This window comes from Rhinichthys klamathensis, unplaced genomic scaffold (genome assembly GCF_029890125.1).
Source record: "Rhinichthys klamathensis goyatoka isolate OS25496 unplaced genomic scaffold, OSU_Roscu_1.1 h1tg000079l_1, whole genome shotgun sequence".
Taxonomy (NCBI): domain Eukaryota; kingdom Metazoa; phylum Chordata; class Actinopteri; order Cypriniformes; family Leuciscidae; genus Rhinichthys; species Rhinichthys klamathensis.
Window position 1 is genome coordinate 3,192,333 of NW_026606621.1, and position 24,682 is coordinate 3,217,014.

General features: G+C 40.9%; 1 protein-coding gene across 4 annotated transcripts; it reads left to right on the plus strand.

Moving 5' to 3' along the window:
* The first annotated feature begins 2,967 nt into the window (after positions 1 to 2,967).
* Positions 2,968 to 22,899, plus strand: wfs1b (Wolfram syndrome 1b (wolframin)). Of its 4 annotated transcripts, none has more exons than XM_056251233.1 (8): positions 2,968 to 3,124; positions 7,557 to 7,796; positions 13,226 to 13,302; positions 13,378 to 13,522; positions 13,902 to 14,075; positions 14,861 to 14,938; positions 15,047 to 15,207; positions 19,709 to 22,899. In XM_056251233.1, exons 2-8 carry the CDS (start codon positions 7,571 to 7,573, stop codon positions 21,539 to 21,541), a joined length of 2,694 nt encoding a protein of 897 aa, XP_056107208.1. In that variant the 5' UTR covers positions 2,968 to 3,124; positions 7,557 to 7,570; the 3' UTR covers positions 21,542 to 22,899. The 4 variants fall into 4 exon arrangements, with proteins under 4 accessions (XP_056107208.1, XP_056107209.1, XP_056107210.1 ...); XM_056251234.1 differs by having other exon boundaries at positions 13,238 to 13,302; XM_056251235.1 differs by having other exon boundaries at positions 7,611 to 7,796.
* The last annotated feature ends 1,783 nt before the right edge of the window (positions 22,900 to 24,682 follow it).

Below are 24,682 nucleotides of genomic sequence, written 5' to 3' on the forward strand. Positions count from 1 at the left end.
TGGCAACAATTGAAAATGGTTTACTGGATATCAGTAAGGACACAAGAATAGTCACCCTGTTAAAGATGTTCTTATACGAACTGCTGGGAATATGAATATTCACAAGTATGCAGTTTCAGATTGGATGCTAATAATGAGGCACAAAGAATGGGAATTTTTGATCATGAAAATAGTCAGACACATTGGCAAAATCAGCTCCATGGTTATTCCCAATGCCATTTCTTACTGGAAGAAATAAAAAGACCCTCAGAGAAAGATTTCTAAAGATTTGTTGGTGAAACAATATGTACATCAAGAGATCATTCATACATTATTGTACTCAAATATAAACTGACCGCTCAAAAGATCGGGTATACATCTGCAACAGTAATTCCACAGCTAGACTTTAAAATACGTAAAAGAACATCTAATTTCATATCAATTTATTCCTCAGAATTGATTGCTACTCAATTGGCCCTTCAATGGGTGGAAGAGGTACATTTGCCTCAAGTTGTTATTTGTTCTGATTCTTTATCAAGCCATATAAATCTAAAAAAAGGAAAATCTGACTCAAGACCCAACATTCTCGTAAAAAAACTCTTCAGATCCTGTTTAGAATTTATCAGTCAGGAATTAAAGTCTTATTTTTGTGGATTCCTGCTCATGTTGGCATTGTAGGAAATGAAATAGCAGATGAGTTGGCAAAAAAAGGCTTTAAAGTATACAAGAATAAATGTTAATGTCCCTCTGGGGAAAGCTGAAATAAATGTCTTAATTAAAAACATAATTAAGAATAGATGGAAAGAGATGTGGACACAGGAAGGAAAGGGAAGACACATATGCCCACATTGTGACGGCCCAGATCCGGCCCACATCTGGCACATGAGGAATGATGATCTGGCCCACATGCAGCGTGGAATGAAGGCCAGATCTGTGGTCTCATTAATAAAATGGTGCGTAGGATCCTTACTAAAAGTGTACGTGCGCCCGAAAGCCAAAAATGGTGTACACCAAAAAATATTCAGACTTATAAAACCCTGCGTACGAAATTCCACAAAATCCACCCCGTCTCCTCCCCGAAATAACCATATATGGAGCTTACAATACCTAGTTTTACTATGCATATCCTCATCTGCATATCATTTGCATATGCATATTCATCCACGTTATACCATGTTTAACGGTACAAGACATTAGGAAAATATGAGATACGGATCTGCCGTCACATTACATTGCTAAAAATCATTATCATAGTATCAAAATCATAGCAGCCTATCCTTGCCTTGTTTTTGAATAAATAAATCAAATAGTATAAAATACATTTCAGTGAAAGTTTTTCTCAATCTTTTCCACTGGCCAAAGAGTATTTTTAATTGCTTTATATTTTTGGGACAATAATATAAAGTAAAAAGAAAACATATTATAAATTATAAATTGCTTTATATTTTTGGCCCATTTGGGACAGGTCCTTACTGTCATACCGTTACTACAGTTTGCTTGCTATCTATGTCTTTGTCACGTAAATGCATATTACCTGGTTGCGATAATTTACAGAACAGTTTGGTCTCATTTGAATTTCCTAAAACGATGATATCAAGAAGAGGTGGATTCATTTTGTGAAGAACCACCTTGATGGAGAGCTGAGGATCACCACCAACACCCGCCTCTGCAGTGAACGTTTTACAAACTTCCATCGGAGACAACTGGGATTCACTGATAATCCACTGCTCTGGTAGAATAGTAGAATAGAAGCCTCCAGGCACTGTTATGTACAAATGAGCGGCCGGATCGCATTAAAGGGATACTCCACCCAAAAATGAAAATTCTGGGCACCATTGACTTCCATAGTAGAAAAAAAAATACTATGGAAGTCAATGGTGCCAAAGTTCCAATTGCTCTTCAAAATATCTTCCTTTGTGTTCAGCAGAAGAAATAAACTCATACAGGGTTGCAACAACTTGAGGGTGAGTAAATGATGACAGAAATTTCATTTTTGGGTGGAGTATCCCTTTAAGGATTTTCTGTTAGAACGGTGTCCTGTAAGCGGCCCCTAAGTTAATAGCTAATGATCTTTGCAACGGAAGTGAATCAATCAAAGCTAACTTTAGCTGGACAACAACTTTATTCTAGAGCTGCTGTAAAGCCAAAACAATCTCTGTTACTTTAAATTTCCTATTATCACTGTAAAGCTGCTTTGAAACAATCTATAGGCTATTATTAAAAGCGTTATATAAATGAAGGTGACTTGACTTGGTGAATGGGGCCGAACCGACTATCGTATAATCATGTAAACTTCAGTTTATACTGTTTTAAAGTAATTTACATCCTGTACACAATGTTTTGAATTTTTTTAAAAAGGATATCAATCTGTGTTGTGGTGTGAGGTCAAGTTTCATTTAGGAATCATCAATGGAGCATGAATGGCACCTAGTGGCCTTTGTTGGTATAGCGGGTCACAAAAAGCTAATCTTTTTAACTTGTCTCAAATTTGGAACACAACTTCTTTAGACTTATGGCTTTCATTTCATTTCATGTAAAAACATTTTTTTTTTCACACACACACACACACACACACACACACACATATATATGTATATATATATATATATATATATATATAATTTTTATTTTATTTATTTTTTTGCAGACATCTGTGCAAGAAACAAAGTGATTCTTCTTTAAAACAAGACCAGAATGAGGTTAATACTCCAAAACGTTCCAGAATTACATTCATTTGAACCTCGACAATACCTTTGCAGGTCTACACTCAAAAATGGGCGTGAAAGTTAACAGGTTACATTTGTATTTATTATTATTGTTATTATTATTTTTATTTTATTTCCATTCTCAGTCAATGCTTCAAACTCCACCCCAGTAGGTGGCGAAAATGCACCTAAGCTGTTTTGCCAACTGCCATTAAATTCAAAAGAAGAAAAAGAGGCAGGAACTTATATAGGACAATGTCAATATTCCAGTCCAGGCAGTCAGTCAGAGAGGGAGGGTTTATTCAGTGAGCACCATCTGGAAGGGCCTCTGCTCTTCACTGTTTAGTTACATCGTGTCTAGTGTCAGAACAGACAGAAGTAAGTGCAGGCTTGTGCTGACAGCTCATACATACTCATGATGAACTGATGGAGGAGCTCAGGTAAGAGAAATAAAGCGACAGAAATGTCATTGCAGTCGGTCATTGAAGACTCGCTGTATACAGAGTTCATTTGTGTATGTATGTGAACAGACATGCAGAAATACAGAGTTTAAGCGTTTGAAGATGTTCGGGTGTGTTTCTGTTTGCTCCCCGGTGCTTGTTTGTCAAGTGTTTGACGCTGTTTAACACACATCCATGTGTGTTTGTTTGACTGTAACTTTACTTTCTGTTCTGCCGGTCAGTAGTGAAGGTGACACGGGTGAGCAATGACAGAATGACAGCTCAACCTCATTTGCGTCTGTGACTGGTGCAAAATACAACATTTGCATTTACCATGGTAACAATAGCTTTCCTTATATCGGTTTCGTAGTTTCCATGTAATGCTAAAGTAATTATTTCAATTACTGTAAAAGTGTAATAAATGAATATGGGGACTACCTAAGAATCTTTCATTATCTTTGTTGTTTTTTATGATGACAGTGCACACAAATCTGTATAGTGTAGGGTTCTGTGGTGAAATCTATGGTTAGGCTACCATGGTATATTTTAAATTGACTGTGTGAATTCGCTTTTTATGTAATAACCATGTTTTTTTCATCTTAAAGTATTCACATTTAAAATACTAATAAATGCCAATAAAATACTAAAATGTAATCACTGCATGTGTATATATATATATATATATATATATATATATATATATATATATATATATATATATAAAATTGTATATTGTTTCATTACATATTACTTGATATTATATTATGGTTTAATATGATATATTTTCTATTAAGGCAGGATTAGCTGTAGAAGCAGGACATTTCTAGCCTGGGAAAACCCAGACAACTTCCGGCAAATTTAGATTTGCTCTGCAAGTTAGTCTGGCAAAGAGCTCATTCAAGCCCATTTCTAATCCGTCGAAATCGCGGCACCAATCAGAAACGTTGGGGCGGGCTATACACGATGACGACAGCACAGCGACGGTGAAGCAGATTTTGTAAATTTACAAAGATAGATGCTGCCGTGGAACTAGGGGTGTGACGGTTATAGTTGAACACCGTCATTAGAACTCTATAACCGCCAAAACCATGTTATTAAAATATTTTTTTCACAAAAAAATTGTATCATAGAGAATGTTAAAACTCTAACATCAGCTTACGAGGGAAACGGAGGCGGAGTTAGTGGTGCTTCGGAGGCTACTACTGCTGGAGATGATTCGGGAGAGGTCTGTGCCACTTTACCGATCAGAGCGCGCGCTGACACGGAGTAAAGCCTTGTTTATACTCGACGTGTCCGCACGAGCGCGAAGGTCCGCGCGGCAAGAATGGCGCGTTCGGTGCGCAAGACCCCCAACGTTTCTCAATATGCTTTCTTGTCTGTACTTGTGTTCTTGTGGACTTGTGAAACGTCATCAGTCACTGCCCAAGTACTGTTCCAATTCAAAGTTCATATCTAGCCAAGTCAAGTTCAAATCCCCGGATGTGTTCTTGATCCGCCCCGTTTACCGAGGATCAGAGGATGCATCGAGAGGTAGTCTCAGCCTCAGACGTCACGCCCACGGAACGTTGGCTAAACGTCTGATGCATATGGTACACTTAACTGGAAACACTTCAGGAATGTTGAAGTCGTCATCTGATTGGTTGAATTTTATCGGATTTCCGGGGGGCGCGAGTGTCGCGTTTGTTTTCGGTCCGCCGGGAAACAAAGCGCAGACGTGCGATTGCGGAAGAAAAATTGTTGTGTTTACATGAGTGACAATGAGCATAATCAAGATCAGCTAAACGTAGGATTCTCAAAAGTATGCGAGGTTCACGGCATAGACTCTTGAAGTGTTCTTCTCCTTCTTTGATTTTCTATGCTGACTGACTTGTTGCACGCAGGTCTGTTGTTGTGGGGACATTTCCACGCCCCGAAACGTGACGCTGAACGAAACGATCTGTAATTTGTTGTTTTACATGTCGGTCAAACGGCCTTATGGGCGGGCCTTTGCCAATGAATTCCAGACCTTCAGCCGTCAGTCTGAAGGTCTGGCTACGTGAGACTAATCGAGAGGTGACTTGTGCGGACTTGAGACAGCCACAGGTATCCCAGAATGCATCTCGCACCAACCAGCAAGCGTCAATAGCAGAGGAGAAAACCCGCGTAATATCAAAATACTGCTGTTATTGTGTCATGAAATGTAATTTTAAGAGTGTTTCAGGCGAGAATGTGGTTGTTTAAAGCTCAAATCTGTGGTTTATTTATAAAGATAGCGCCTATTTGAAAAATGTATCTGACGTTTTCGGAGTTGTGACATCCAGGCGTTCACCGCGGGTGTTCAACGCTCATCAACCCAGACTGGAGCAGCTTTTCCTCGGCTAGTGCTTCTGACGTTTGCCGCTGGCTCTGATGTCTCTAGTCTAGTGGATAAACTTGACGTATAATTCGTCTTGTGTATAAGTCGATCTTTGGTCTCATTAAACTATTGTTTGTTCCATCTTTTTGGCTGAGGGCAAAGTGAAGTTTCATAACTTTATATATTTAGGCTATTTAACTTTAACTTTGTAGCCTATTAGAGAGCTTACTTATGTTTGAATTGTTTGCCTTATTTATCATTGTAGATATTATTGATCATTAAAACTGACATTTAACAAAAAGAGACAGGGTTGTGTAATTTTATTTGATATACTTTAAAATATATATATTTATTTTAACATTCTCTTCACTATATGTACAATAAAATAAAATGACACAACCCTGTCTCTGTTTGTTAAATGTCAATAAAAATCAATAATGTTTCATATTTTTAAAATAAAAACAAAAAGATCATGTTCATGTTGTTATAAATATATGCAGAGAAGATAATGTACGCGTTGCCTAAACCACATGGCCATTAGGCTACTATGTTTAAGATTTTTAAATGAAAAGAGGCAGAGTGGTGTTTTATAACATATTTCGTTTTATTGTTGACGAAAAGAGGCAGAGTTGTAGCATATTTCGTTTTATTGTTGCCTAAAATATACATAAAGAGATAACCAGAGCGTGCTGAGTGACGCGATCAAGAACGCACTGTTCCATTTGCAGAATAACTGGACTCGCGTCCTCTCGTCCTCGGGAGTTCGTTCTCCTGAGTCAAACTTGGCAAGTCCGAACTACCAAGGACGCAAGTCCGAAGTTTGCTACTTGGTATTGAGAAACGGCTGGCTTGGCTGTGTGCATGGCTTTTTTTGTAACAGCGCGCGCGACGCCGCATCCGAGAATGAATGGCTTCAAGCCGAATCTGCCCGAGCATTACGGTAGAGATCCACTTTTGCGACACGACTGTAGCGTGGTGTCGCGACGCCTCCCCACATTTGTACTTTGATGGGCGTTCCTCAAGTTTACCGCTATGGGTGTGGTTTTGAGCCAGCGCCAGTCTAGAACAGAGGACCTGCGAGAGACTTCCCCCCGTCTCCATATGCTCTGCTTCTATTGGATAGTCGCGTCGCGTTCAACGGAATTCATTTGCATAAAGATGGGCATCGGCCAGCTTTTTGACGCGCATCATTTTTCCAAATGAAGCGCCGCCTTCCCGGGATGCTTTATTCCTATGGGTGACGTCACGCGACTTTAACGCGCCCGCAAAGCATCCCGGGAAGGCGGCGCTTCATTTGGAAAAATGCTGCGCGTCAAAAAGCTGGCCGATGCCCATCTTTATGCAAATGAATTCCGTTGAACGCGACGCGACTATCCAATAGAAGCAGAGCATATGGAGACGGGGGGAAGTCTCTCGCAGGTCCTCTGTTCTAGACTGGCCGCTGGCTCAAAACCACGCCCATAGCAGTAAACTTGAGGAACGCCCATCAAAGTACAAATGTGGGGAGGCGTCGCGACACCACGCTACAGTCGTGTCGCAAAAGTGGATCTCTACCGTTAGGCTACGTCTCACCGCACCGGCACCCAGTTTGCGCGTCTAAATTGCAAAGTTCATGGCAAAGTTTTTTTGTTAAGGTTTTGTTTACTGTGTGTGATTTATTTAATGGAAAGCACATTCACTTATAGTTGTCTTGCTGTTAATTTTAAATAAACGTAGATAACGTAGCTAATCAGTGTCTGCTCGTTTATTCCATAGACAGTAAAAGGTTTATTCAAACCAGAGAATGTCTAATATGGGTTCAAACTAAGTTGTTCTATAACAGACTAACGTCGCTCTGCATACGTCATCTCCTTCATCGCTCTGATTGGTTTTAGGTCTATCCAATTGCGCCCAGAGGCATTTGAGCTACGTCCATTGGTGACGCCCCTTTGGAAATGATTTGTCTATGAAGCTTTGCCAGACCATAACTCAGTTACAACTGAGAATGGTCTGGTTTTAACCAGGCTAGGACATTTCAGAAAAAAAAGAAATAAATCAAAACTGCTGCAGCCATTTGCTTTGTTTTCTCAATTATATCTTTGTCTTTTTGTGCCATAGTTCAAGGCTTAAAAATGGATGCTTCTCTTCTTGAATCTCCTCTGTCGTCCCCAGCATCCCCTCTCCCCACAGCGTTCTCTGCGTCTGGGCACACCATCCATCCAGTGTCCTCCTCTTCAAAGCCTAGCTCCTCCCCTTCAGCAATGACACCACCCCCACACCTTGCCTCACAGACAGGTCGATCCCAGCTGAATGCAGCCAGCACTGCCTTTCCAGGACAATCATCTTTTCCTCCACAGGGTACAGATTCAGATTCACACACAATTCATGCTCGTAATCAACCCGATCTTATGGGAAATAATTATTTTATGAGGTGGCGATTAAGCATGAAAGTCCACCCCTAAACATGCCCAAGCACCGCTACAAATTCTAATTCCCATTCATATACAAGTTTTTTTTTTTAAGTTCACCTCAGTGATCAGGAACAAACTTCCTGTTTCACTGGGCTCTAAATATGAAGTGACACACCAACCAAATTCTAAGTCATCCATCACTATGAGAAAGACCTGAGAATACATTAATGATTTGTCAAAAGGTTGTGGAGTTATATATATATATATTTATATATTTAGTGCTGTCAAACGATTAAAATATTTTATCGCATTAACACATGAATGTCATAGTTAACTTGCAATTAATCGCACATTTGTATCTATTCTAAATGTCCCTTGATTTCTATTTGTCCCATTATTTTTTTCTAATTTTAATGCTCTTATCAACATGTAAAAGTGGATCGGCAGTAAGTTTGTTCTTAGCTGTGGTATCCATGTGCTTCTGTCTGAAGTCATCCATTGTAGAGCTTAAATCAGGCCCAAAAAATCAAGCCCGACCCTACCCGAGCCCGTGCACATTGTGTCCGAGCCCAGCCCGCCCCGACACATTAACTGTAATTATGAGCCTGAGCCCGATTTAAACCCGTCCATTTTTTTAATACATGGGTCGTTATAACTGACGTTCTCAACAACTTTCTATGTTACTTTCTTCCGCCCACAACATTTTTGTCCCGCTCCCGCCCGCAAAAATACTTTTTTCTGTAGGCTACCTCCAAATACTTTCAAGTTAGCCTACGTGTCGCCACCATACACATCAGCATAAATGCTCCTGATAAATTATTTGTTATTAAAGCATTATTTAACACACAAACCACTGTTATAACTTAAAAGCAAGCAGGCTACTGCGTGCATGGTTTGGCATGACTGAATGCGCTCCCTTAAAAATTCCTAAAAAGCTGACATCAGTTCATCGCGATCTCACACATCTCTGTTATTATTAAAGTCCCCATGAATTCTAAATTGACCATACTTACTTTGTTTGCCTAAATTGATCGTTTTGTGGTGAACAATTCATCCATGCAAGTCAATCCACACAAAAAAATTTTTTGGCTTCGTAATCTTTAATCAAAATCTGAAATTTATTTCCAAACCTCTGCATTGGAGGACCTTCCCTGATGACGTAGGTTTGACGGTTTGGGTGTCTGCTTAACATCCGTTATCACGCCCCTCCAACTGACAGTAGACAGGCTGAATGAAAACACCTACTTTTCCTGATCCAATCAGGTGCTAGTTGGAAAAAAAGCCACGCCCACTATTTTGCCTCATTTAGTATTCCGTTTCTCTCGGAAATACGTCACAACACTGGAGAAAAGTCGTTTGCAACTTCCGGTTCACGGGGACTTTAATGAAGCTGACTGCACAATGAATCTTTCATAATATATACACTTTGTTTGTTATAATTAGAGGATTTGCCAGCATACAGAATTCAGCACTGAACAAAAAGTCAGTTTTGAGCGGTGAGGGGAGTCTATCTTAAATGCTTCTGATTGGCCATTGCGTTCAAGAAATCAACACATGCCTGTGATTGGCTACATCGCTCAATGCTGCAAACATTTGATAAAAAGAAACTCTGGCCTGTAAATCGTTTCTATTTTGTTTTAGTTGTTCTTTTGCTTTTCTGCAACATATGAATAAAAATGTATTAGTTTTTATGTTTTATTCATAGATATTTCTAGTTTGCGGGAGTCCCGCGAATTGTTTTATTCTCCCGCAACCCGCACACACAGAGTGAGTGCATAACCGCTCGCACTCGGCCATCAAATCTAGTCCCGCGCCGCACTATTGCGTTGGGAGTGCACGTCTCTAGATCAAGGGCCTTATTGGCATCCATTTCGGCGTCTCGCGCTCGCCATCCAAGGGGGTAATCCACCAGCCGGAAACTGAAGTCTCCCTGGGGGCCGCCATTGGCTAACAAGCCTTCACCTGCTGTTAGCATTCCATTGACTCCCATTCATTTTGGCGTCACTTTGACAGCGAATAACTTTACATCTGAGGCGTTTAAAGACTCCATTTGTCCATTGTTTATTTCTAAAGAAACACGACAATGTATAAAAGGCTCCATTACCTTGTATCTTACGTTATGGCCCCGTAGAAGCAGTTTTTGTAAAAATAGGCTAACACGCGACTCTCTGTCGCACAGTAGAGAAATTACCGTATAGACAGAAGTAGAAGCTCGCTCACAATCGGGGGGATGTGGAGGCATAAAGTCAAGGGAGAAGCCCATAGAGAGTTGTAAAGTTGCTCCTGCTGCTAGCTCATGGACAGCTAATACTCACAATCTCCGGCTCTGCAAGATTCGGAAGGGAATGATTCAGATTCCTCTTGGGACAGCTACTAAAAGACGTACAACTGTCAGACAGGTTGCTCCAGTGATGTAGTGGTGCCTGGAGAAGTGGGTATACTCTTAATTTATGCCCCCAATATTTTTTTTAAGCGTCCCAGCAAAGGATGAACGCTCTGTGTTATAAACAGTGACATGTAAGACTAGTCTTGCATTAGTATTGAATATGCAAGACTATAGAATATAATGAATACAATAGAACATATAGAATCACTAGTATTCTTGCATATCAGGGCCGTACGTAGGGTTTTCTAAATACCCAGGTCCCATAAATGATATTGCTTGGGGGTTTGGGGGGTTGATTAAACAATTAATCAATGTTTTTGGACTAATCTGTTCATTTAATTAATGGTTAAATTGCTCACTCATAAAGACCTTCTGGCTTAATGATGCAAGTTGCGCAAACACAGACAAGCGGAGTGATACAAACAGTGAAAAGTCGAACACATTCGAGGAAACGTTATACAAATATATTTATACAATAATAATGGCAATATATTTAATATTTAACTGTCTTTGATCAAACTGATTATTTCTGTCGGTCGACTTCTATCGAAAAACAGCCGTATATTTTAGCTACTTGCATCTTATCTCGCACTGTATGATCGTTAACTGAATTGAAGCATCACGTTGGGATTAGGGCTCGGCTCGCGCTTCTGTGAACAAAAATCCTGCTTGCTTTGATTGGTCTCAAACATTTTGACATTGACGAGCGGGTGTTTGAGTGCTGAAGCAGATCAGATGAGAAGGTCAGTCATTGCAGCAACAAATTAGAGTTAATATTAGGGGTACGACCCTGACTGGGTGTTTTTTATTCACGAGATTGGATTAGCAACTAAATGATGCGCATCAGAGGGGATTTAGAAGTGGGTATACGCAATGCCGACTGAAAAAGAAGTGGGTATACGCCGTATACCTGCGTATACCCTGCACTACACCACTGGCTTGCTCACGTCACATCTACGTCGTCAAGCTCAGTTTGAGCATGCGCAGTACGCTTGGCTATCAGGAAGTGAGTGCTTTAATTGACCTTTCGCCGGCCCCTCCCCCAAACCGGCCATTGTCCAATCACACATCATAGCAACTGTTACTATGTGAGCAGGTCCATCAAACATTGACTCCAAGCAAGATGGTGAAGCGGTGCGCCCACGGCCGATAGATTGTCTGGAGTACCCCGATAGATACCCCGATAGATTGTCTGGAGGAGTTGTGCTCTTTCCGTTTCCAAAGTCGAAAACACAACGTGAGCGGTGCTTACAATGGATAAAACAGTGTGGACGGCCCCACTCCCAGTTAAATGTGTCGAACATGGTTAACTCGCGTGCGTGAGACTGAGACACTGAGATTAGTCAAAGAAACATGGAGAAAGCAGATCAAGAGGATCCAGAAAGGAATTATGTTTTCTAAAGGGTTGTTGTTAACATGATATTCTCGGGGGGGAAATGAGCAGCAGTCAACTAGCAGTGCAGCACCCGTAGCTACAGTTTAGAGGAGTGCACGTTCGCAACGGGGAAAGCATGAAGCTTATTTAACAACATCAGTTCATATATCAATATCGTAACGAATAGAAATAACCTTAAATATTGTAACGAATAGAAATAACCTTAAATATTGTATGGTTATCTGCATCTTTCCGTCTCTTATGTATAGTTACTTTTTAAACACGAAAATCGCATTCAGCATGACACACAAGCGGTTCCCGTGATAATGAACAACCTGCTTGTTAAAGCGAATGTATAATCCTGTATCTGAGGCAAAATTACTAAATATGCAGCAGCAGCGCGAGTTATATATTTCTAACTCCAAACAATTAGCCACTGAACCAGCTTATAAAATCTTCAAGGCTGTGCTGGTTGCATTTGAGGTACAGGTCATGGGGTTTCTCAGATTTCGCTTGAGATCGGTATAAGCATTCGCCTCGATAGCAGTCGTTTCTCCTTCATTGCGTATTTTTATATTTTGAATATATCCCTCCACTGTATACTGTACTGTAACCCCGATCTGGAGGATATCACGGAGGTATTGCTCCAAAAAAGGTTACTGACACGCACGGGTATACCTCTTCCCGTCATGGCAATCTGTCGCGCTGGTCATGTTTGACCATTTGTTTGACGGGCGTAGTAACAATAACTAGGGGGCGTGGCTTTTGCGAACGGTCAATTGACTTCACTTTTCTCCGTCGTCTATGGGGTTGCTGTGTCCATTTCTTTTACTGTCTATGTCGCCATCCACTCAAAACGTAACGTTAGCCTACTACTCTTTGGCCGGCGCGCAAGCCCAAACAAGTGTGTGTGCGGCATGCCTGTTGTTTTGTTTCCGGTCTAGCTATCCGGTGTGGTGTTGTAGTTTTTTTTAACGTTACTAGTTGTTGCAACAGCATGTGAAAAAAAACTACAAAGTTTGCTAGGCCAAAAAGAACGTTAATCTCGCGATAAAAAAATTGACGCCGTTAAAATGGGTTTGTGTTAACGCCGTTAATAACGCGTTTAACTGACAGCACATACTGTATATATATATATATAAATAAATATATATATATAAAAGTGTAGAACTCTCAGCTTATGCTGGAACTGCATTGCTTAAACACCCGATATACTTATACGATATACTGGTGTAGTCAGTCGGCCTTAAAGATCTAATTTAAAAAAATATTTTTGGAAATCTGCTTTGATCAACTTAAGTACAAACTGGTTTGCTATAATTGAATTGAATGCCTTTATTGTCATTGCACTTAGCTGTACAATGAAATTCTTAAGTGCCTTGTGGTAAAATTAACACACAAGCACAATACAAAACACTAAGTAAAGATAACACACAACATACAACTCAACATAGCTGCAATAAATAGAAAAATAAGCAGTAGAAAGTATATTGCACAATCCCATGTGTATAAACAGTCAATGTACACAGTCCATACTTATACATACATATTTGTTGTGACAGTACAATAAGGTACAATTAGGCTGTTTGTGTGTGTGATTCTTTTAATTTTCCAGGTGAAATCCCAGAGGAGCTAACCATTGATGATCTTAAACAGAGGGCAAAGAATGGGGATGCAAAAGCACAGACCGAGGTCTGAATGCCACAAAAACACACTCGCACAATACATTGTTTTAGTAATTTGAAAACTTACACTGTTGTTGGACAGATTGGTAGATATTACCTGAGATTAGCCGAGCAAGAAGACGAAGAAGTAAATTCTGTCACCGCGGTAACATGGCTACTCCAGGCGGCGAAAAATGGACAGAAAGATGCAGTAAAGCTGCTACGACGCTGCCTTCATGACAGGAGGGGTAAAGCAGATACTTATGATCTAGATTGTAAACATATGACATCATTTTCTCTGTACTTACATTTAGACTGACTTTAGTGTGTGTGTGTGTGTGTGTGTGTGTGTGTGTGTGTGTGTGTGTGTGTGTGTGTGTGTGTGTGTGTGTGTGTGTGTGTGTGTGTGTGTGTGTGTGTGTGTGTGTGTGTGTGTGTGTGTGTGTGTGTGTGTGTGTGTGTGTGTGTGTGTGTGTGTGTGTGTGTGTGTGTGTGTGTGTGTGTGTGTGTGTGTGTGTGTGTGTGTGTGTGTGTGTGTGTGTGTGTGTGTGTGTGTGTGTGTGTGTGTGTGTGTGTGTGTGTGTGTGTGTGTGTGTGTGTGTGTGTGTGTGTGCGTATGCATGCCAGGCATCACAGCTGAGAACAGAGAGGAGGTGTGTTCCCTGGCATGTGAATCTCGTTTTCAGCGCAGTGTAAGAAAAGCAGCTCTGCTCATGTACTGGAAACTCAATCCAGAGAGGAAGAAAAACATCACTGCCTCTGAACTTCTGGAAAATGTCAGCCAGATCAACACTGAGACAGGTGAAACTTATGTTGTTGTGACAAGCCCGTAGGCAGGGGGGGTTCGGGGGGGGTTCTGTTTTCTTACAATACTAATGAGAATTTTTAATTAAAGTATATTACAAACTTTTCATTTAGACCCTAAAGAATCAAATTAACTTGTATGAAAATGGCATTATATGACCCCTTTAACTGTTATGAGTTTATTTTGCACCGATTCACTGATAGTGTGAGGATGTATGACGTCACGAGCATGTACTAGTTGAGTGAAGTTGGATGTACATACATCTAATGAATGAGTGTTTAGTCATTGACAAAGCTTCAAAAAAGGTGTTTTGACTGTTTTTATGTCAAGCGGTACAACCAAATAATGAGTATGGGGCGAAAAGAGCAGGAGAGACGGAAGAGAAAGCAGGCAGCAGCGTCAGCTAATCCAGCACAAATTAGAGCATAAAAGGTCACCAAAATGAAGTATTTGAACCTCATAATTAAATACAAAAGGAGGAGAAAAACTGCACAAAAGGTCCACTTTTTTAAAAAAAAGACCCCCCCCCCCCCCCCCCCCCCTTTCAATAGGCTGGCTACGGACCTGTGTGATCAACCAATTTGGATAATGCAGAATAGTTCATCCAAACGTGAAAATTCGGTCATTACTCTTATTGTTCTTAACCTGTACGCTGTTATTATTTTTCTGAGCAACGGCAAATAAAAAATTAAGAATCTTCATGCAGTTATTTTCCATTAATCAACAGGGTCGACTGTAACTATCTTTAGAACATATGTTGTGTTTCCTGCTCCTCCTCTAGATGGTGCTCCCAGCAGCCCTCTCTCAAGCCCAGCACAGAAACAAAGAAAAGTTTTGGAGAGTTTGGTCTCAAGAGATGGTGAATTCATTGTGTTGTCTTTGCAGAATCAAACATGTTTTAGACTTATATTGCATATGTGGTAATATGAATATAATAACCTGAATCTGTGTATTTTTGCTGTGACAGGGGCTGAATATGTTGGTGTAGAAGAGTTTGTTGAGTATACTAAACAATATACTGAGGGTATTTCACCAACACCTGCCATGGAAGCAGCAGGGGATGATGATGATGATGATGATGATGAAGGGCCAGTAAAGAACCCTGATGAACTGCCTTTGCATCAGAAGGTGCCATTATTATTTCTGCTTATTTCCATGGTAAAACTTGGCAAGCTTACTTGGTGTACTGCCTACATGGCCAGCTGTCCACACAAATGCCGCCCTAACTAAAGTGGAATATCATAAGTAATTGTTATGAGATGCTCATAGACAGCTACAGACAGGATTACAGGATACAGTATAAAACACCTATGTACTGGATGAAATGATACACCTTTAATTAGATAGAAAATGTTTCCGGTTACATCTGTAACACAGGCTCCCTGAAAAGGGAAGGAGACGCTGCGTCGAGATGCTGTGGGAACGCCTTTGCATGATTGCGTCAGGAAGCACGTGTGAAATCGGTCCAATGGTGTGACGGAACACGATCAGGAAACTATAAAGCACACCCAGACCAAACAGCTTTAGCTTCTGATAGGCTGAAGCAAGTCGATCAAAGGCATGCAGGGAGTATGGCAGGGCGATTCGTCGTCTCGTTCCCTTTTCAGGAAACCATGGTTACAGACGTAACCGGAGACATTCCCAGGGAACTCGCGCTGCGTCGGGACGCTCTGGGAACATCATACCCACGCCGCCATAATAGAAAGTTCCTGTCGGTGTGAAATCGAGCGCACAATAGGACGAGAGAGCGTCTTAGGGACATAACCCAGTCTAGGGTGGAGAAAGGCTTTCGCCATGCCAGGTGCAAATTCCAGGCACGAAGGTGCTACCGACAGGGCTTGTAAGTTTCAGATTCTTTTGAGAGACGAGATGGCGAGGAGGAACACCGCTTTAAGAGTGAGGAACTTTTCTGGAACCTCTTCAATAGGCTCAAAGGGAGCCAAAGTAAGGCCTTCCAATACATTGGCCAGATCCCAGGCCGGCACTCTATTGTAGAGATCGACCGATATATAGTTTTCCCGATATTTAAGCGTTTTTCCATAATTGGGTTTCAGTTTTGTAATATCGGATTCACTATAAATGGCGTTTTGAGGGGAGATGAGTCAACAATGGTGTTCAAAGGGAAAATAACTTGCATCCCTTAATTGATTGACTTTTTCACACAACAGCCATTAATGCATAAATGAGATATGGACAAATAAGATACGTTACATAAATGCTTAATTTAGTTTAAACTTGCCGCTAAAAAAAATAGAGACAACGTAGTCACGTAATCCATCAAGTCATGTCCCAATAAAGACGTAGCTTTACATGAATTAAATAAAACAGCCATGAATGAGTACATTTTGGAAATAAAAGGGCTGAATTTAATTCTCTCTCTGTTGTCTATGCTCATCATTAGTCTCGTGAAGTAGCGTTCCTACTGCAACTTGAAATCACGTGAAATCATTAATGATGCCTTCAGGGTGTAAGGGGTTAAAAGTGACAGCCAACAGAGAGCTTACATATCACTTATATAAAGATTGAATGATCGGGATCGGGATCTGTATCGGTCGATCATGATGACAAGAAATCGGTAGTCTGTATCAGCAGCAAAAGTCCTGATCGGAGCATCCCTACCTAATATTTTTTATATTCTCTCATAATTTAGTCCACTCTTTGAAAGTCAATGTAACACAATTTTCAAGCTTTAAAAAGTGCACTAAGACATTGTAAAAGTAAACCATATGATTTTAATGTTTTAATCAGGTCGACTGAAGAGACACGTTGCTTTATATCATGAGCAGATTTCATTAAAGGTGGGCATACACTGCGATTTTTGTCCGGTTTTGAGCCGAATTCTGACTCGTGCGACTCTTTTTCGGGTCGGGACGATTTTCAGCTTTGTCGTGCATCGTTTGTCATGCAGTGTACAGGGAGAAACGAAAGGCGATTAACCTCTCCCGATCGGCAATCAGATGGTCGGATGAATTTCTGAGATGTCAGAAATTGTGTTCGCTTCTCGTGCCTATATCGCACAGTTGAAGCAGAGCTACGAACCGATTGCCCTAAACTCTGTGTTTTTTCCCTCACTGCGCCTGCGCGAAAACAGAAGTTTAACCATTTCACCTGCAGCAAAAAAAAAAAAAAAAAACGAAAAGAGGGAGATCTTTAAGTTCTGTAGTTCAAACTAGCTACAAATTACTGTTGCTTACCTCCAGTTCGTGTTGCAAAATGGATTAACCATATATTACCCACGTCTTCCAAGCCACCTGGGATGAATCTACATCATGCCTTTTATTGATTTGTTAAACAATGTTTCTGAAATAAACCTGTTTTTAATTATTATTGATGACTAATTATTGCAGTGTTCGGATATATTATAGACTGTTAATAGTTAATTATATGCCTATAATTCATTGTAATCGACCTAAATGTTTTGACAATTTTCAATGAGGAGTAGTAAGCTTCTATGTAATATTTTATTATCCTCACAGCGCGTTGGTTATGCAGTGATGTGCTGTGAAATTATTGCGTGGCAAATTAATTATAATAGCAGATCAATTTAATAATAAAATTAGCCTAGGCCTTCCCTAATCAGTGGCGGTTCCTGGGTGGGGGGGGAGGGCAGTGCCCCTGTGACAACAAGCTTGGACCCCCTTGTGGCCCCCCTAAATGTGGAGTGTGAAATAATTTTTTACAGTGTCACGCATTGAGCGTGACAGTCACTCATTTCGGTCTTTTGTCACGCACTCCCACCACACATTGTATTTCTCATGCGGAAAAACTATTTATAATATATTTAATATGCCGCAATTTCTCTGGCCGCGCTGCTCTCACTATGGAACCGGCAGGAATAAAGCGCGTCTCCCCTGGAGTTTTGCAGTCGACCCTGACACTTATCAGCCAATCAAAAAAAAAAAAAAAGGTGCTACACAATAGCCAATCAGAAAATAGCACTATTGTATCTGGGTAAGATTTAACGCAACAACCAATGAAAAAAACACATATCCTGGAATTGTTCACATGATTCTGCTACAACATATTCCGAAAGTTTCATTCACCCTCAGATGAAACCACTGGAGCTCAGAGCATCACTTTGAGCACAGAGTAAGTCATGATCTCCTGTTTTAATGTTACAACAAATTCACAACTTGTTTGACACAAACAATGACAACTTGACTGCTGTTAGAGAATGTTTCCCAGATAATTAGCATCAGTTTTTCATCATTGAGTGTCTGTAACTTTGCCAACAGTTTTACAGCCTGTTCAAAGACAACACCTGCTCAGAACAAGTAGTCTAGGTCTAGTCATATTTTCGTTATCACACGATGACTGACATATTGTTATAAACATCTCTCTCTCCAAATAGGCTTAATAATTTTATTAGCACTAAATTAAAGAGTATTGCATAGTCGATGTTATAGGTCACTTTTAAAATCATGTCATATTTTATAATTATATCCTGGCCATGGATGCATTAATCATTGCATCTGTCTTTCAAAGATGTCAGGTAAAAAGCAATTATGCATCCTCTCATTCACCCTGAGAGGAAAGCCCCCTAAAAAGGCCAGGTTAGAGGATAATTTGCTGATCTTTTTGCAAAAAAAAAAAAACACAAAAATCGTGGAATACAGTTAATGTGACTGATACTGAATATATAATGCAAATGTAAAAAATATAATGGAAATGCAAATACAGTTACTGATACTGAATATGTAATGCAAATGTAAAAATATAATGGAAATGCAATTACAGTTACTGTGACTATACTGAATATGTAATGCAAATGTAAAAATATAATGGAAATGCAAATACATTGTTGGATTATTATAAACATGGTATTATGCCTGCAGTGCAGTGCAGAAAATGATATGACAACAATAAGGTCTAAATGTAACTGACCCCTCTAACAGTACAACTGGCCCCAGCTTGGCCCCCCCAGTTGAAATGGTCCAGAACCGCCACTGTCCCTAATAATGATAATACAATAATACTAATAATAATTTAATACATAAATTGAAAATGCTAAATCATCTTGATATTGATAGCTGATGCTTGTTTTGACTATCTCTGGATACATGATATCGTCTATAGGCGCAACCCAGCACGGGGGTTTAATCGCACATATTTCACACGATTAGTGTGAGCAGTCAAGTCGCAGCTCGATGATTGGACCGTATAGTGTGAGCACATAAATCCTGAGCTTTGGCTTTACATCGCATGCGGTTTACTCGTTCAGTGTGAGTAGGTACCTTGCTGAAATCGCACAGTGTATGCCCGCCTTTAGGGGTTTATTTACGTGCTCTGTATGCGTGTTGATCAGTGTTTCATCAAATATGGTCAACGATAGCTCAAAAGGGCTTGCCGGTTGAAAACAACGATTTTCATTGGCTTGGCAAAAATTATGAGAGAATAATAAAATATCATTGTTTGGTTTCTGAAGACGAACAAAAGCCTTATGGGATTAGAAAAACATTGAAATTTTTTGGTTAACCTATCCCTTTAAGACAACAAAGACTGAGTATTCTTGAAAATTGACGTCCCTGCTATTTAGTTTAGCAGCTCACCATGTCTTGAGACACAGACAATATTATACTGTACTAAATATTATTTTTGACTAACTAATTAATTTTCTTTATACTTACAGGTATTGAAGTTTCCCCTTCATGCAGTGTTGGAGGTGAAAGAGGTGTTGATTGACTGGGCGTCCCGTGCAGGCATGCAGTGGATTAGCGCCCTTATACCTACTCATCATGTCAATACCCTCATCTTTTTCTTCATCATCTCCAACCTAACCCTGGAGTTCTTTGTTCTTGTCATTCCTCTCATTATATTCTACCTCTCTTTTCTGTCAATGGTAACTTGTACTCTCCGAGTCTTTCAGAACAGCAAGGCATGGGAGAACTTTCGAGCATTGACGGCCATGTTGTCTCATTTTGAGCCAGGCATAGACCTCGAGCAGGCAGAGTCAAACTTCACATGGAACCACCTTGAGCCATACCTCTACTTCCTCCTTTCTTCGCTTTTCCTCATCCTTTCGATTCCCGTGGCAGACAAGTCCTGGTTGCCATGTTCGGAACTGGCAACAGTTGCAGTTTTCTTCACTGTAAGCAGCTACTTAAGCCTGCGACCAGCAGCGCAGCAGCATGCCAAACTTGCTCTGCTCTCCCAGGTTGCCTCCGCCATTTCTGCGTTCTTGAATAAGTTGCTGGGAGGCTGGGTGGGTCGTGTGGTTGGTGGCGCTTGGTTCAACATGCACCTTGGTGACTGGTTGGTACTGCATGTGGGTGTGCCTTGTTTTCTGTATCTCTACCTCCTGTATCAGTGTACCCGTATGGCCACAGTAGGTGGTGCACGTGGCACCTACTGTGTGCTGCTGCCCTACCTGGTGTGCTTCATCTGGTGTGAACTCTCCGTCACGCTGTTGCAAGAGTCTACTGCATTGGGGTTAATGCGCACAGCTGTGGGCTACCTCCTTTTCTTCTTCGCTTTGCCCGTGATTTCGCTGGCTCTAGCAGCCGTAATGCTGGTGCAACTGGTGCAGTGGTTCCTCGCCCTGGAACTGACCAAAATGGTCGTAACCGCGTGTGTTTGCGTCCTGCCTGTCTTGCTGCGCTGGTGGACACGTTTTAGCGTGTCCCCCTTGGCAGTGCTGCACTTTTTGCGGCGCAGCAGCGTGGTCAAGTTGATCCTTGTGTGGATTTCAGCTCTGGTGCTCTTCAGCTGGTTCTACGTGTACCGTTCTGAGGGGAGGAAGGTATACAACTCCACCCTGACTTGGCAGGAGTACAGCGACCTGTGTGGCCCTCGTGCCTGGAAGGAGCGTAACATGGCACACGCCCAGATCCTCTGCAGCCACTTGGAGGGACACCGGGTGACGTGGGAGGGTCGGTTTAAGTATGTTCGTGTCACTGAGATTGAGAATGGAGTGCTAGCTGTCATTAACCTTCTACCAGTCTTTTTAGCAGACTGGGTCCGATGTCTGTATGGCGAGGAGTACCCTGTCTGTGACAAGACCCAGCCGGGACCCGCTGAATCGGTGTGTCAGCTCAAGGCGCTTGCAAAGCATAAGTGCCATGTCAAACGTTTTGACCACTACAAGTTTGAAGTGACCATGGGGATGCCACAGAAGGGGCGCAATGGGGCACAAGATTTTGATGATGGCACCAAAGACATTGTGCTTCGGGCTAGTAGCGAATTCAGACACGTCCTACTGGCACTCAGCTCAGGCAGTGTGGTGGAGTTCAGCACGGTACTTGAAGGTAGACTGGGCAGCAAATGGCCAGTGTTTGAACTCAAAGCCTTGCACTGCAAGACATGTGCTTCACCGCTTGTACCAATACGACGACAGGTCAAGATCGAGCAGGACTGGAGGGTTAACGTCCGAAATGCCATTGCTTTCGCCTTCAATTTCCTGTTCCACCCTCTGCTTTCGGCTGAGGTAGACGTTACTGTAGCTACTACAGAAGTATCTGTGTGAAGCTAGTGGTTGACCACTGGCATTCTCTTTAGTATTAGAAAAGGAAACTGTTGAGATTTGATAAAACCGTTATTAAAACGCCTAAGGCGTTGTCATCTTGTTTTGTCTGTTTCATGTATGAAGGTGAACAAAGAAGTGAGAAGAGCCTTCTGTAGCTCAGTGGTTTAATCTTGGTTCTGTGGACCCACCGCTCTGTACATTTAGTATATTTTTATCTGACACAGTCAGTTCAGTTAATGGAGCACTTTCCTACCAAGCTGATGGTCTGAATGATGGGCATTAAATAGGGGAAACATGCATAATGTGCATTGCTATGGGTCCTCAGGACCAGGACTGAAAACCACTGCTATATGTGCTGCAGCAGGGGTGTTCAATCCTGCTCCCCAGCCTGCCTCCAACACACCTGCCTGGAAGTTTGTAGTAATCCTGAAGAACTTCATAAGCTGGTTTAGGTGTTGATGCTAAACCTGGCAGGAAAGTGGCCCTCCAGGAGCAGGATTGAACACCCCGGTGCTAAAGGAACCAAATAAAATACCACTTCAAGCCCTTAACTATTTCACAAAACTGAATCAAATGTTAAGAAATATGAATTTCATGTGGAAATTCAAAGCCATGCCTAAATTTCTAAAAAGTCTTTGCATCTGGACGAACTCATTTATCTGCAGTGAGAGGTTACATCCACTGGTTTTCCCCTGTTTTATTGATTTTAATAGGGCTTTTGAATATTTGATATCTAATTTAGTTTGTTTTGGAAGATAATGCATTAATACTTAGGTGTGTGCATGTGTCTGTGTTTTATTATCATTGATGCCTTAGATTGGTTCAAACGTGTCTTTTGAAGATTTAGGTAACTTGCATTTTAAGGCATATAGAAGAAATTTGAAAATGATTTATGACTTTTCTGTGAAAATACTGTATAGTACAATAGAGATTTTTCTTGAACAGGTCTAAAGATCTCTTTATTTTAAATACAATTTGGGTTATTATTGTCATATCTATCAATAATAAGATCTGTTTGAGGTTTTAGTTGACATTTCAAACATTAAACATTGCTGAACAGATGTTTGATGGCTTGAGGCTGCATTGGAGGTACAATTTGAACACTACATTGCACAATATTAAAATGCTGTACATAGTGATTGAATTTGTCCTGTGTAAAAATCAGTACTTTTATAAATTTCATTGGTGGTGTGTGAATGTTCCACACTACATTAGGCTAGATAACAGTCAATAATAATGAAGTGGCACTCATCGTTTATCATTCCTATACAGCCAAAGAGAAACCACCCACACATGCCTCTGTATTTCGACTGTGTTATCTTCATTTACACAAATAAACTGCCTTTGTTTTGCCTTTCTGTCTTGGTACGATATTTCAAGATTACATTTCTGGGGCTATATTCACGAAACATTTCATCTTACCACTAAGAGTTCTCCTAAATAGCAGTAAAAGTTCTTAGTTAAGAGTTTTCTCTTAAAACCTATTCACAAAGCTGATGAGACCAACCTTTACTGAGGAACAGAGAGGGTGGGGTTGATCTCGTTGCTATGGATGATGTCAACACGCTTACTAACTATGCCCACAGTGATGGGGGAGGGGTCTCTTTCAGTAATTTAATCATAGAAATATTGTAGAATAAGGTTTCATGTTGAGATATATTAAAATAAAGATTTTAAAATGTAGGCTAATGTTTCACTATTAAAAGTATATGTTCAGCGAATTGTCAGCCTACATTGCATCTCAAAAGATTGCAGAATTCAAGCGACAAATTATGTTTTATAAACAAAGTTCGGGAGGAGCACGTTCAAAATCAAATGGTTTATCTAATCAGCTCGAGAGGAGGCATATATACACAGCCGACTCTAGTTACCGCTAGTTAGTTTTCTGAATCCCTCCACCACCTATTCCCATCGGTTCCTATTCCCAGCCATGGTTATGGGAGAGAGTACTCTGGGTTTGGGCTAAATTCCAAGCTCGGAGGCTCCCCTCAGACAGCATGGCAAATACACTTATTTTACTAATTTACTTTATTCGATCATTTGTAAGTGTGAACTCGTGAAAACAACTGCCACAGGTAAACAGACATTATTTATTAAAGTAATTCAAAATTTTTGGGTGTTTTTGCCTTTTTATTATGATAGGACAGTGAGTAGACAGTGGGCGAAGTGGAAGGGAGAAAGGGGGGACGGGATCGGCAAAGGTTCAGAAGCCGGACTTCAACGAGGGGGTAATAATTTGGCAAGGGGTCGAAATTCGGCACAACACAGGAACTCGAACTTGGGTCACCCGAGCTGCCCACAAGGCAATCAGCACAGAAGATAGCTATGGAGCGAATTATGTGCCATAGTTAAACAGACAAATCCAGCATTTTGCAAACAAACTCGATCTGCTTTGCAAAGGAAAACTTGACTCGCAAACAAACTCGATCTGGTTTGCAAAGGAAAACTGGACTCGCAAATAAAACTCGATCTGCTTTGCAAAGGAAAAATCGACTCGCAAACAAACAAAGCAATTTGCAAAAGCAAAGGTCAATTTGAGCGAAAATGCAGTGGAGTAACCAATATTGTGTTTTACAAATATAAATAAATGAGCCAAGATAATAGGCTATTTCACAGATAAATACAAACCATCCTTAGCCTGGGTTTCCCCATACTGCCTTTGTGCAGCGCGATTTTATTCACGCTGCTAGGTAGTCGATACCATGGACCAAATTTTCGCCTCATCTAGGGAACCAATCACAGAACGGGGAGGGAGCAGCAAGACGATGACAACGTCTATGCGACACACCGAAGCAATTTGTTTATACCATAGATAGTTAAAGAGGTTTATACCTATGGATCCAACATGGCAGCAGACGCGAAGTTACCTTTCGATGCAGCCTTACGGCCGTTTCACACATAGGTTTCACACCGCAAGCGTGAGCGGCACTTGAGCAACGCGTCAGCGTAACTACATCGTCACTGCAGCTGCGCGAGAGTATTCACACTGGAAGCGTTTGTACAGTGTCACAGCAGCGGCTCCAAAGCTACACAAGCGAGCAATTCTTTACAAAGTCAACTATACATTTGTTTTTTTAGAAGTTGGTCATTTATAACATTGATAGTCTTGAAAGTTTGTAATGGGGAGGTGTACAACATTCG

Coding starts and splice junctions, on each gene's coding strand:
- wfs1b (XM_056251233.1), top strand. CDS start 7,571: ATGGATGCTTCTCTTCTTGAATCTCCTCTGTCGTCCCCAGCATCCCCT. Junction 14,076..14,860: donor CCAGATCAACACTGAGACAG/GTGAAACTTATG, acceptor CTCCTCCTCTAG/ATGGTGCTCCCAGCAGCCCT. Junction 15,208..19,708: donor AACTGCCTTTGCATCAGAAG/GTGCCATTATTA, acceptor TTATACTTACAG/GTATTGAAGTTTCCCCTTCA.